Source organism: Myodes glareolus, chromosome 18 (assembly GCF_982192425.1).
Source record: "Myodes glareolus chromosome 18, mMyoGla1.1, whole genome shotgun sequence".
Lineage (NCBI taxonomy): Eukaryota > Metazoa > Chordata > Mammalia > Rodentia > Cricetidae > Myodes > Myodes glareolus.
The window spans coordinates 6,742,341-6,756,807 of NC_142043.1; the positions used below are offsets into that span (position 1 = coordinate 6,742,341).

A 14,467-nucleotide genomic window follows, 5' to 3' on the forward strand; every position below is an offset into this window, starting at 1 on the left:
GGAGGGTCACCAGGGCCAGGAACAGGACCTGGAAGCACTGGGAAGTGAGTGGGATCAGGGTACATACATTATCTGAAATTCCCAAATAATCTATAAACATACTATATGGAAAAAAAAGTGCTTTTCTTTGAGTGTGTGTAGGGTATATGGGCGTGTTCACGTGGGTGTGTGTACATGTATGTGCGTGTGCACCTCTGTGTGGTTGAAACTGTGTCTAATTGTTTGGGTGTATACAGAAGAGAAATTTTGATTTCTATTGTTTTATACTTCTTATCACAAATAACACTAAGTAAAACCTAATTACTTCTAGGTATACAACACACTGGATACACACATATATGCATATATACCTAATAAAGTCACAAAGCAGGAGCTCTTGCTGTGAAAGCAGATACGGCCAAGTCAGAAAGATCATCTCCTCATCCCACTAAAATCAGAGCCATTTTTCATAATAAAATACAAAGCAGGTGATCTTTTAAATACAGTAGTTACAGTCTCTTCTATAAATTCAAAATACAGGAGATTAAATACAGCATACAAGATGTGGCCAAACACTCCTGAGACAAACTGATCTTAAAATTATGTACTTGAAGATTAGCTTTATTTTGTCTTTGAAACTATTAGTTACTGAATTAAGTATAGTAAGCTTTTGCTTCCATGGATTCCGTACCTGCGGGTTCAATGAATTGCTGACAGAAATGATGTAGCCACACTAACAATTATTTCTCAGCTGAAATTTGCTGTCCGTCCTAAAAAGTCCTCTCATCAAACAAAATCAGCACAAGAGTATCTGTCTGTGTGTGCTTCAAACGGTGACAACTGAAATCAAAGAGTACACATTTCTAAATGCTGTCGAAACTTAACTAGATGGCCTAATTTTAATTTATTTCCATTTTCCAAATTAGGTAAAGTGGGCTGTTTCCTTGAATTTGTAATCTACATGATAAGGATAGTTAGGACCTAAGTAGAGGTCAACTCACCAACAGTATTAAGGGCTGCAACCCAGCGCCCCACTGCCTGTGAACCAATGTGGCTCTCTGAACATCGTCTTTAATCTACACACAGTACATTTAAACAGACTCTTCCAGCTCAGGGTGAGCTCTGCTGTGGGCATGGGTGAGCACAGGGGTATCTCATCCCCATCCTGGGGAGGTGTGGAAACACTTCCCAACAGCTACAGTCAGTAGGCTCCTCTTCTTGGCCATCCTCCCAAAACAATCTTGGCACTAACAAAAGCCAAACTATTTTAAGATGGATTTTGAACTGTTAAATCTCATTCCACGTGAGATAGAACAGATAAACCAGGTCTCTTAAATATAGCCCTGAAACCAGATGGATGGCAGGATCCCTGTGGTGCCAAGCCTAGAGCAGTGCGATTTGTGAATGAGTTCCATGCAGCTCTCTCTCTCCCTCTGCCAGCATTCCCCATCTGGGTGACTCTAGGTGAGTGAAGCTGCACAACTTGATGCTGTGTGGAATTTAACTGCCATGTACAAACATGCAGTTCACATTAAGTTCAGCAAGATACTCCTGTCCTGTCACAGACTCACTCAAGGGCCACCTTACCAGTTGTTAAGATGAGGCTTGTTCCCCGCTGCCCGAGCCACCCCCATTCCCTAGCATTAGCGAACCCTCAGGTCTGTTCCAAAACACTGAATGTATGTAATACACACACACACACACACACACACACACACAGACACACACACACACACACACATATATACACACACACAGACACACAGACATATATTTGTTTATTAACATAAACAACTACATCATGCAGAGTCCACCCCATCATGTCTGTCTGCAATTCTTACATTCTATTTACTTCTGGACAGATAACAAGTTCAAAAGCATGAACCTACAAGCCAATGCACAGAAAGTGTCTTTCCTTTCTCCATCTATCAATTTTCAAGTCCCTCTCTGACAGAGCTGTTACCTCTGAGGAACCCTTCCAGAGAATGTACCACAGCCTTAGGCTCTATTCTTCTAGACCCATCTTATAAAATAAATACTATAAATAACATGTATCTTTATAGAATCAGCATGTGCATATTTTTATATATACATGTATAGTATGTAAATAAACACACATACATTATATCTAATATTTATTATACAGATGTATAACGTATCTTAGCAGGGTCTTCTTGTTGGACATTTAGATTGTTCTCAATATTACAAAGAAAACCTTGCCAAGTATATAATCATATCTTTACAAAGACTCTAAAAATAGAATTGCTGACTCAAAATAGATGCATTTTACAATTCTGAAATTTCCCATATGACTTTCCTAACTTTGAACCCAACTCACATGCCAGCCATGAAGTTTCCCCGACACCCTCACCAAGCTATCACATGTGCATGTAGTGGGTGCTGAGGTGCCTTCACCTTGGATCTGATGGAGGGTGTCAGCGTCCCTTCGGCATGCCTTGTCCCCTCCACAGACACTCAAGGCTGCTGCACCTCAAGTGCCTGTACTTATTTTGCATCTCCTGACATAGAAGCCCTGGACGGTCAGGTGTCCACAGTGTCGACCCAGTCGCACTTGTAGTTACGGTTTCCAGATTCATTACCTTCAGTCTAGACCTCTCTTCTCAACCCTACACCGGGAAACCAGCTGGTAGTCACATTCAGCTTAACCCCAAACAAGCCCTGATCTTTCTCTGCTCACACTGCCCACGTCTCCTACAGTTGTAAAAAGCAGTTCTGTCTCTGGAGGATGGGACAAAAATCTTAAGTCATTCTCATTCTCCTCTTTCTATCCTATTACCCATAAGCAATTTATTAGTAAATACTATCAACTTTACCTTCAGATAGTTAGCTTGGGCCACAAAGAAATTGTTCATTGTGTCTAATAACCATGTGTGCTGACTTAGAGTCCAGTAGCCCTTCGCCTGTATCCCAGCCTCATCTGTCCTGTGACTCTGTGCGTGCTCCCTCAGGCACTGCTCTTGGTGCCAGCAGTGTGCTATGAACAAAAAGCCTGAGGACTTTGCACCTTAAACCAATGAAAACAGACACTGTCTACAAATAGAAGTAATTACAAGGTGTGCTAGGAGGTCATGACTGCTACAGAGGAAACCAAGGTGGAGTGAGGTGAGCCATCGGTGGAAAGATGCCGCTAAGCTTTCATAATTGCCCCAGCTTCCTCTCTGTTGCTGTGATAAAATACGTTGAGTATGCAGCTTAGGGGGAAAGAGTTTATATGGCTCACAGTTCCAGATCACAGTGTACTGCTGCATGGGAGTTGCAGGAGCCTCAAGCAGCCAATCGCATCAGAGCTCCAGCCACCAGCAGAGAGAAACAACTGCATGTGTGCTTAGCGCCCGTCTGTCTTTCTTTACTCTCATACAATTCAGGACTCAGACCCAGAGAACAGTGCCATCCATAATGGGTGATCTCATACAAATTAATGTGGAATACAGACCATTTCTAAGAAACATGCCCACAGGTCAGCCTGATATAGACAATCTTCCAAGGAATTCTGGACTGTCAAGTTGACAGAACTTCCAGCACTTCTTCCCAGCCCTTCCCAGAGAACTCTTCTATTCTGGCAGCTCCTCCACTGGATGGCAGCCTGGTTTACATAGTTCTCACCTCTACCCCAAGCTCGGCTTCATGATCAAGCCCTCTAAATTTTGCTAACCTAAAATGTTCCACCCTTCAGCAGTTATGATCCCTCTTATATTATGTTGGGGTATGCTGTATGTGATCTGTTACATTACATGATATTATATTATACTGCAATGATTTCATTATGAGGATTTGCATTTGAGATCTAAAAAGTCCTCAGAAATCATCTAGGCTAATTAATCTTGGATCTGATGATATCTATTATTGGTATGTGGGAATTTTCAAAACATTCTAGTCTTTGTGTGAGGAACTGTGACTTGCTTGAGGACTTAAATTATGGCTCTTGGCTGTACCAGGCAGTTATAATAGACATAGCAACCAGAGCAGTTCTTTACCCAAGAGGCAGAGCCAAAAGCTAAGGAGGATTACACCTGACCTCACATTCAGCAGCCGTGAAAACCCATAAAGTTGTTATTTAGATGGAAAGGATGTGTTCAGAGACTGTGTTTACAAAGGAAAGCAAAGAAAGACATGGCCAAAGAGTAGAGCTTAGGAATTTGATCACATCGCATGTGCCCCAGGAAGGACAAGCTCCACCTCCCACCTCACCCCCCACCACAACTTCCCTCCCCTTTGTTTGTCGCAAGAGAGAAACGTCACCAATGGAAGTTATATACAAAAAAGGAGTCTGGAAGGACAAGCCGCCCAGTCAGTCTACGTCTGCTTCTGAGCTGTCCCTGACCCCATGAGGACAGAGGGAAAAGACACGGGGCCAAGGATGCAACAGAAGGTCTTCTCCACTTTTCCTTGGAAAGAGACATGCTCAAAGTGTAGTGTGTTCATGATAAACTCATTCCTGAGCGGTATTTTAGAGAGACAGTAGCTCCAGGAGGTTTGGACTCTGAAGCTTCACTAGTGCAAAGGGTGATGTTGAGGCTGAGTAAAGACGATGTGCCGGAGTCATGGCTGTTCGTTAACTGTCCTGTGAATGAGCTGCCACCTTTGTGACCCTTTCCCTTATACTCATGTATTAGTGACAAAGGGAATGACAGAGTGGGCAGAAGAGAGCAAGGAATGCTGTTGGCCTTGCGATCTCTTGGCACCCCAAGGCTTTCACTAATTTTCACTAGTCAGTTGGTACTTAAATGGTGTTTATGAATAACTGACAGCATGCTTTTTGGTGGTGGCAGAGACCTTGAAACTCCAAAGAATTGTGGCAATAACCATGGCTCCCGCCAGTACCATGAAGCTATACTCTCAGAAAGTTAAGGAATGGGGTGGATCCAGTTGTCAAAGCCACGGCTATAATCCTAGCCATATTGCTTAGCAAATTAAAGACTCATGTGGTCAGAAAAAAAGAGATATACAGTAAAGATAGATTCAGACCCCCCATAAAAAACTAAAAATGGTTTACAGTGTGTTTAAAAATATATTGGGACAGAAAAGTAACAGAATAAAATTGAGAGAGAGAGAGAGAGAGAGAGAGAGAGAGAGAGAGAGAGAGAGAGAGAAAGAAGTTGGGTGTGGTAGCACAGACCTTCAATCCCAGAACTTTGGAGGCAGAGGCAGGAGGATCTCTGTGAGTTCAAGGCCAGTCTGATCTACAGACTGAGTTCCAGGATAGCCAAAGATACACAGAGAAACCCTGTCTTAAAAAACCAAAAATTAAAAATAAAAATAAAAGAAATAAAGGTTAAAAAGCTACGTAAAGATGGAAAGTACACAGAGATTCTGGATGCTCTATGTTATTGTGCTGTCTTTGAATGATCTGACTGCTCAGGAAGGAGAAGAGCTGCTAAAAGACATTTGATTATAAATGCTGCTGGATTAATTCAACAAATTTTGAAAATGCCTTGACTTCAAAATTTAAGTTAAAAGATATGTATGTTACTTTGGAGAAGAGGTTTCATTTTTGTTCCCACAGGAAATGGGAGGCTGTGGATTCATTCTATGTTAAGAAAAATCAAGTTTGATCAAGGAAGACCCTTTGAAAACTCTCCAATAGGAACGGATGGCCCAGATGATCCAATAGTTTAGAGGATCTCTGTTTGAGTTTCCTCTGAGGTCAAGAACATCAAAAACAGCTTTAAGACTGTTGCCTGAGATGAGCAAGTGTCACAAAATATTCCAGTCAGGACTTGACCGTAATTCTAAGTTTTTAGATCCTCATATGATTATCAGCACCCTCAATCAGCAGAAAGTAGACTAGAAAACTATGCCATGTTCCACAAAAATGGATTATGGATGTTTTCCTTTGCTTGGAGTGTTGGCTGCAAGTTGTTATTGGTAATGGTCAGAAAGAAAGCTCAACAAAGGAGATTAGATTCAGAGTTTTTGTTTTGACAAAAAGGGGGAAGAGCTGTAAGACAATGGTCTTGTATTGTCCTATAAAGTCTATAAAGATTTGTCACTTGTATTGGTTTTAATAAAACACTGATTGGCCAGCAGCCAGGCAGAAAGGTACAGACAGGGTGACCAGAACAGAATTCCATGAAGAGAAAAGGCTCAGCCTGCAGTCATCACCCAGCTGCAGAGGAAGCAAGATAAGAACGCCTCACTGATAAAGGTACCAAGCCACGCAAACATAGTCAAGAATTATGGGTTAATGTAAGATATAAGAGCTAGTTAAGAAGAAAGCCTGAGCTAATAGGTCAACCAATTTATAACTAATGTAGACCTCTGTGTGTTTCTTTGGGACTGAACAGCTGCAGGACCGAGTGGGACAGAAACCTCTGTCAACAAAGATGACTCAGTCATTAACACAAAATTTCAAAATAAGATTTTGAAAAACATATTTAAGATAGCAGAGCTATAAAGGACTCATTCTAGAAGAAGTTTCATTAACCAGCTAAGAGGAAGGCAATAAAAGCTTTACTCTCTGGAGGGTTGCCTTATACCCTTTACTCAGGAGCACTGAAGCTAGGAACTGGACTGCCTGTGAGCCGCCTGGAGCTTCCACATAAGGAGGCTGGGCATCTACACATCCAAGCAGGTAGTGTGTGATGTGAATAAAATTGCTGGTTGGATGCCATCCACTACCACTGCTACCACGCCAGCTTCTATGCAGCTTCCTTGGGGCAGCAGGTAAACAATTACCACTCAATGGGTCACTGTCCCTTGTTCAGCTGCTTTCAGTTCCTGAAATTTTACTGTTCCTATTCTCTTTGCCTTTATGGATTTCTGCATTTAAAAAAAGCCCCTATGGTCATTTTAATGAGGTTTCAGGGGGGAACAAATATTAACCAAAGGTGTTAATTCTTTAACAGGAAGTACATAACTTAACCTCCCCCAGTGAAGATTTTCCACTTAAAACTACCTGATAAAAATGTGTTTCCATCTAGTTCCCTGAGCTTCAAGAAGCAAGGCAATTCAGTGATGAGAAGGAGACCCACATGACGAAGTGGGGCTATAGATTCGGACATTGGAAGAGAAAAAGAAATAGAAATGAGGAGGAAATGGTTTTTTTTCCTAGAAGAATTTGACAGATTGTATCAGTGTTTATATAGGTTTTAAAAATAATTCTTCCTCTGCAGGTTCCTGATCAGCTCTCCTGCATGTGTTCCTTACACTTGCTCCCTTGAGAAAGGGTGCGCTAAGTCATACACACTTATTCCTGAATAGTTCTGTCTGTCATCACTTCTTGGTCTTATTCACATGGTGTTCAGATGCTGCCTCCTGCAGTGCCTTGCAGGATACAGTTTGTAACCAGCTCCTTTAGGTGGCACTGCTGAGGCCTGACTGAACAAATCTACCCACAGGGTTCCCAGCTTCCTCTTCCACTTGCTTCCCCAAGCTGAGGCTCCCTGGGGCAGCACTTCTCTGTACAGCTGCCCAGGCAAATGCCCTCCTCAGGTCTTACCCTTTCTCTAAAAGTCACATTGTTTCTGCTGTCTCAGAAAAGGATCTGCTCCCTTCTTAAGATCAAGTGTTCCATCCCTCCTCACCTCATCATTTTCGTTTTTAATTTTAAGTGTGCGTGTATTAACATCTTTTTTACTGGGCCCTTCATATTCCCACGAACAAGCGTTTTCTCATTAGAAATTTTTCTTACCCCCTAATTCTCTCTGCCACAAGCTTTCCCTGAAAGAATAAACTAGAGAAGCCTTGCTACCCATTAGTGCTGTTCCCATGGCTTGTTCTCCTGCCTTCAAGGCTCTGACCCCCTGGGGGCCTGCAGACTGACTGACCCAACTCTCTCCACAACACCAACGATGCACTTCTCTCCCCCAAAATCTACTGAAGCTCAAGGACTGCAAGCCAAGGCACACACCTTAAAAAGTGATGGGTGGATGCTGGCTAGAATTGCTATTCCACTGAGTTGTTTAAATGAAATGTTATCTAAGAATATGAATTTGGGTTGAAAAGCTAGAAATGTGTCTGAGTTCCTTCTTTATGACATTTTGGTGACCTGTGCCTTCCTGTGAAAGACTCAAGTTCTATAAGCAGAGTAATAATTACTTCTAAAGTAAAATCTTACACAAGTGTCTTTAGAATTCAATACAGATTAGCAATTCTTCATATGACTAATATGACTTCATATAACTAAAGAATATATGTCCTTACAATAACTATAAACATGAAGAAAGAAAGACCACGGGTCTAAGAACTCCTGAATAGTGGCAAGGGTAACTTAAACCTAAAAGTCATCTTGGTTTGCCTATTTGTAGCTTTCTACCCAGGGCTAACCTGGAGCCTCACACAGTGGTCACCCTCCACGTCTCATCAGACTAACCCCTGTTATACAACATTCTACTATGTGCAGCAAGCATTTTCTTATCAAAAGCAAGCTGAACAACACAAGCCCATTATAGAAGTTATCAAATTTCATAAACCTGTGAGTCTGCAGAGAAAAACCCCACACAAATAGTTGAATTAAAGAATTCCTGTTTAAAATTTCACAAAATTCAACATACTCAAACATGTGTTTAACAGAATACTTAATAAAAGTCAAATCCCATTTCTTTAGTTAACATCTGCACAGAATCTTAGAACACATGTTTTGGGCAAGATACAGAGTGTGACAACATACAATCTTGGTGCTGTAGGAAGCTATCTGACTTGGAAGATGAAATATATTAATAAAATGCACAACCAAAGTTCTGCCAACTGAAGGGAGAAAGTGGACTGAAGGACTCAACAGGACGTTTTAGTAACACAAACCCTAGCATCTTGAAAGGTCTTCAGAAACACTGGGCAACTTCAAAAGTACTACAGCCTGGCAGAGAGCGATGGATTCCTGCTGGAGGGAAAGCCTGTGAGAATGGAATGGGGTAGAGCATGCAGGGGAAGCGGGGGAAAGGTAGCCTGCAGCGTGACAGGCACTTCCTTTCCTTCCTCCCTGCTTTCAGAAGCACCTTCTCAAGATTGGCAATGTCCCCAACCAATTCTGTCTTTTCAAATTCTCTGCACACGGCTAAAGCCTTTTGCTCAGTAACCCTCTTGTCTTGATACAAACCTCAGAGGCTCTGCATCACTTCTCGAGTGACCTGAGAGTACTGACTAACACACCAAGGCAGTGGCTCTTGACCCATGGGTCACAACCCCTTTGGCAAACCTCTATCTTCAAAAGTATTAAAGTTAGAAAGCAGCAACGGAATAATTTTGTAACTGGGAGTCAGCACAACATGAGGAACTGTACTAAAGTGTCGCAGCATCAGGAAGGCTGAGAACCACTGCTCTAAGTACCCAACATTTCAACCATATCTTCTGCATGATTTGAAAATTCTAGAAAGATAAAATTAGACTCACATACTTTTCACATTTTGGTATGTCAGAGCTACCAAGAGCTTTATGCATATAGAAGTTCAAAATGTATTTATTAAATGAGGGAGCAGATGGTATACGATGAATCTTCGATAACATTGGCAACACGGTGGGAGACTTGGTTGATGGCCTCGTTTGTGAGTTAGGAGATCAGATTTGCATCACATGTTCTGCTAATCGAATGCACTATTCTGTGTAGGATAATGACATGCCAAAATGACATTTGGATGGATACTGTAGGGAGAACTAGCTTGGAAAGGACCAGAAATAAAAACACTTTGCTAACAGTATTTTACTGACAAAAAATGTGGATTTGGGAGTTTGTTGATTAGTCACAAATATGAATATTCATCCAATAAATACCAAAACTTTTCACACATGCCTTTATTTTCTATCTACTTTAATTCATTTCTGGAGAAAGTGGCTTTTAAAAAGCACAGCAATTGTGAAATCTCCTTATTGTAAAGAGACCCCAAAAAGCAAGGTCAACCTTCTTCAAGCTTGAAATATCTTCATGTTAGAACCTTACAATCTGATCCTTAAAACTAGAGAACCTAAAACACTATATTTTCTTCACAATATAAGACACTTGAAAAGTATTACAACTACAAATATCTACAGATGGTTCTGATTTATGAGGGCTCAAACTTGTGATTTTAAACACAACCACGGAGTGAAAGTGGGAAGAATACACAGCTCAAGTCCCAACGTTCTCACTCCCAAGGCTAAGCAGCAACAGCGAGCTGCAGGCAGCAGCTACACATGTTCACGGGCAACAGCTTATGCTCTGCGGTGCACTGTGTGTCTAAGCCACGCTGCTCAGCAGGATGGCGAGTCAGTGTATTTTCTCTATATGGCATTTTATGTTTACAAGACATTTACTGCAACATAATCCCATTGTCTACAGAGGCTCCTCACATAAGAGGCATTTTACAGCACAGTGCAGTACTCTATCAACACCTGAAAATGCAAACACACTAACCAGTAAAGGGGCTATCCTTTCTAAGAGCCATGCCTTGCTCCAGTCACCCTCACCACATTAGGAGCTCACTGGTGACGGGCAGGAGGCTTGCCAGCAAATACAGAACCAAGGAAGAGATTAATACAGGCTCTTAATCATAGCTTCATGCTAGAAACGCCTAGAGGTGGCTGAGTTTTAGAGACAAGGCCTCACTATATAGCCCAAATTGGTCTCAAACTCACCGCCCTCCTGCCCCAGCATCCCAAGTGCTGGCACTACAGATGTAAGCCACCATGTTCAGACCATTGGCAGAGTTTGGTAGTTGTGGGCTCCTGGTCAGCCAATGCTGATGTATCTGAACTCTCTCCAGCAGCATCCATTATCTGGGGTTGAAACCACTGCATTAGTGTTTAGCCATGGAAATATAATCGTCTTATTTGTTTTCTTCAGAGTACCAAAACGAGGACATAGTTTTATGGAAACTGATGATTGTGGTAGTTTTGTTTTAAAGAAACTCACTCACCTGCCTTCTGGCAATGCACAATCTTTTCATACACAGCATCTGCATTCTCAATTAGCGCCTTGAGAGACTGCATCATCTGTAAAGGAACAGCCATACATGAGCTCACACCAGACAGCCAGGTTTTAAACTCAGGCAGACAGGTTCACACGCAGGTGAACTGGGTAGAACTGCACTCTAGGGTATTCACGTGGTACACACTGAACTTGCCTCAGGCGGTATCAATGAGTGTGCTCAACCTATCTAAGTACTCTTCTGGGTTTTTTGTTTGTCTGTTTTTTGAGGTATGTTCTTATACTGTAGTTTAGGGTGACCTGGAACTCATTGGGTGGGCCAAATGGCCTTAAAATCAGACAAATTTCCCAGCTCAGCCTTTTAAGGGCTGGGAATATAGTAATGAAGCACTGTGCCTGACACTGCCCTGAGTTCTAAACCCCTGCATTTTATAAACAGCTTAACACCTAGAAACTTCTACCCACTTTAGCCAAAATGTTTTCATAAGAAAATTAGTTTAAAAATATAATAGAACTAAGGATGTAACTGTGGTAGGGCCCTCACGGAGCACACTCCAGGTCCTAGGGTTCAATCCCTAGTCCCCCGCACCCCTTCACACATGAGGAGAGGTGAGACCACTAGCAGTGTGTGATACCATTCCCCACAAACAGTCCTGAACACCACATCTCCTACAGCTGTTTATCTCACAGGTTTGATTCAGTACCTCGCTGAGGACTAGGAGGCAGATAAAGACAAGGACATGAACTTTCAAAATGGCTGCCTTCTTCTTCACCCTCCAACCATGAGACAAAGTATGGCAACTCAGAACAAAGGCCTTGTGGATTGTTTCTCCTTCCAGCAGAGCCCCAGCTGACATACTGGCTCAACAAGTTTGAGGCCAGATTAGGGCATGTCATGCAACAGTCTTAGGCAAAGCAGCCTTTCTGTCCTTCTACAAACTAAAACCACACTACTCTGAAGGGGAAGAAGACCCTTCAGAGATTTTAAAAGGCAACCCCAGAGAAAACACCAAATTTTCGGGTCCTTGCATATCTCCTCTACTTTTGGGGTGTCCTTTTTTCCCGCTGTCTTTCTGTGTGCCTACTGTATGTGTGTGCTTCCTTACCCCGGCTAAAAGCCTTTCTTCAACTTCTGATTTTGTCTGCTTAGTTTGATATTTCTTCCCTGCTACCTTTGGTTAAAGATTTTTCCTGCCTTTTAATCTTTTAATGGGCAGAGGAACCTGATTGAGACTCCTAGACCTGAACACATCTGTTTCTTTAAATTTTACCTTGTTTTGCTTTGTATTGCTTATCACTAACTGCCAGCTTAATTATTGTTTAGTAGTTAAATACAGATTGAATTATTTGTATGTATCAGAGAAAAATCACTTTTTTTTACATTCATTTAAAATATAATCCACCATGCCTTTTAAGTGCACTATTTTCTTACAGACAGCTGGATGGCACTGATCAACTTCCTGTGCTGTAAGACAGGAAGCAGCAAGTGTAGCAGAGCTCTGTGCTCACTGAGGACGCAGAGCCCACGGCCTCGCAGAAGAATTCAATTTAGCATTCACTCTCCAAGCTCTGAGTAATTCATGGAAATTAAAATATTCTGTTTCACAGCTTAACGTATGGAGCAGGCAGTGATAAGGGAATAGCTAAAGAACCCATTGTGCTGATAGAAGTCGCTTGTGCCATTCCAGGTCTGCATACTGAAAAGGTCCAGACCGTTATCAGTAGCCTTTGTTCAGCTCTGCTGCTAAGCCACACTAGAGCTGTGAGGAGACAAGCTCTCTTCCTAGCAAGGTCACTTGCCACAGCTCATCATCAAGGAACTGGCTAACAGTGGTCTGTCAACAAAGCAGAAAAAAGGAAAACACAGGCAATAAAATGAACCCAGTTGTGAGGTAGGGGAGTAGGCAGGATGGAGAACAAAGCCACTGCATCAACACAGGCTCTCTCACACACATAAACTCAGGGGGCAGAGAAGTGTGTACTTATGAGTTCTGGTCCTGCTGCATCCTTTCATGGGGACAATATGAAATCCTTCAGAGTAACACTCTTCTTATAAAAGGAGCTTATTAAAGACATCACACCTCATAATGCGAGGATTAAAAAACTGGCTCAAGGAAGACACTTGCAAATAGTGGCTGCCATGGTCTCCATTAACTTATGAGGCCTGGCAGAACATTTTTCTGCAAGCTCAAAATTAGCTGGTGAGCATGCCTTCTTTTTATATGCTCATTGACAACGCTGCCAGCATGTGACTAACTTTGGTGCTCCTTGGGGGTCTGCTGTGCAGCTCAGAGAATCCACACAGCACAGGTCACTATGAGAATCACCTTCCAAGGAGAACCGACAGAGCTGAAATTGTTCTGGGAGGTCCCCAGGTTACAGTGCATGAAAGCCTTGAGAAATCTCAAGGGTGTGGACTGGGAAGCTCCTCCGCTTTCTGTGCTTGTTAACTCTGTAATTGTGCGTATGTGTGTGTGTGTGTGTGTGTGAGGTATTATATACCTCACATGCATATGAGGTATATAATCTATGCGTGTGTGCAGGCTGAGAGGTTTTGCCCCTCTTGGTCAGTGGCTCCTCTCCTGTGCTCCTCTCCCTCTCTCTGCACATGACCCAGCTCAGTCTGGTCAAGTTCACAAAGGATTCTCCCAGATGCCACTGTCCCTGCTTCTGCTCTTCCTTTTATCTACAATAAACCTCCTCCTCCATAGCTTGAAGCAGTCATATCCTTTTGTTTTTATTTCTTTCTTTATTCACTCTTTGTGCCAGAATCTGAGCTAAGCGCTTATGCAGAATGGAGAACTGCTGTTGACACTGAGACTATGTAGGGAAAGAAGACAGATCAACTGTGATGCACTGCTGCCCAGTCAGCGAGCGACTGGACTGAATGGAAAACATGTAGTCTGAGGATGCTGCAGGCGCAGCAGGATGGATTCAGTAAGAAGCAATTCCTACCTGGTCTGCTATTTTATAGTCAGCAATTATAGTATGAATGCTGGAGAGATAGATGCTCAAGATGTAATTCTTGCCTTCTCCATACAAAGTGTCAGTGCTGTATCTCACAGGATGGCTCGCATGACCGACGTGAGGAAGTTAGGTTCTTAGTCTCGCGGATGTGAACAAAGAGCCATCTGGGAGGTGAGCCATTTCCTCAGGGCCATCTGGTCCTACGGACGACGGAACTGAAACTGATAAACTGGCCATCCCATTTGCCTTCAAAGACTCTGACTGTCCTACAAACACCACGACCTTCTGAGTAGAGACTGCACAAGTGAAGAAGGACACTCAGAACTCAAGGGGACTCCTGAGAGAAAGGCAGAAAGGAAGCACTGTGCCCACAATTGACACTGGCTCAAAGTTGTTGGTTTTATTCTTAAATTTTCAAGTTTATTTTTCTGTGCTGGACATCACAGAACTTGTCTTGCCAGCAAGTATACTGATTCTGGGCTTCAAGACTAAACTATCCTTTCAAATGATGTTTCAATATGACACTCAGAACACATGTGTTTAAAATAGTTAAGCAATAAGTAAATTACTTTACACTGCTTAACAACCTGTTATTATAAAAGAAATAATGTATATTTAATGTGAAAGCACTAGAATAGACATCTGAGATCTGAGTGCAGACAA

The 14,467-nt window shown here is 42.3% G+C and overlaps 1 protein-coding gene across 2 annotated transcripts in view; it reads right to left on the reverse strand.

The window, feature by feature from the left end:
* Positions 1-14,467, reverse strand: part of Plcl2 (phospholipase C like 2) — a 168,190-nt gene that overhangs the window by 24,840 nt on the left and 128,883 nt on the right. For both annotated transcript variants that reach the window (XM_048454466.3, XM_085679360.2), the window contains exon 4: positions 10,827-10,902. In XM_048454466.3, the coding sequence (XP_048310423.2) occupies positions 10,827-10,902 (76 nt within the window). The remainder of the gene's footprint in view (positions 1-10,826; positions 10,903-14,467) is intronic.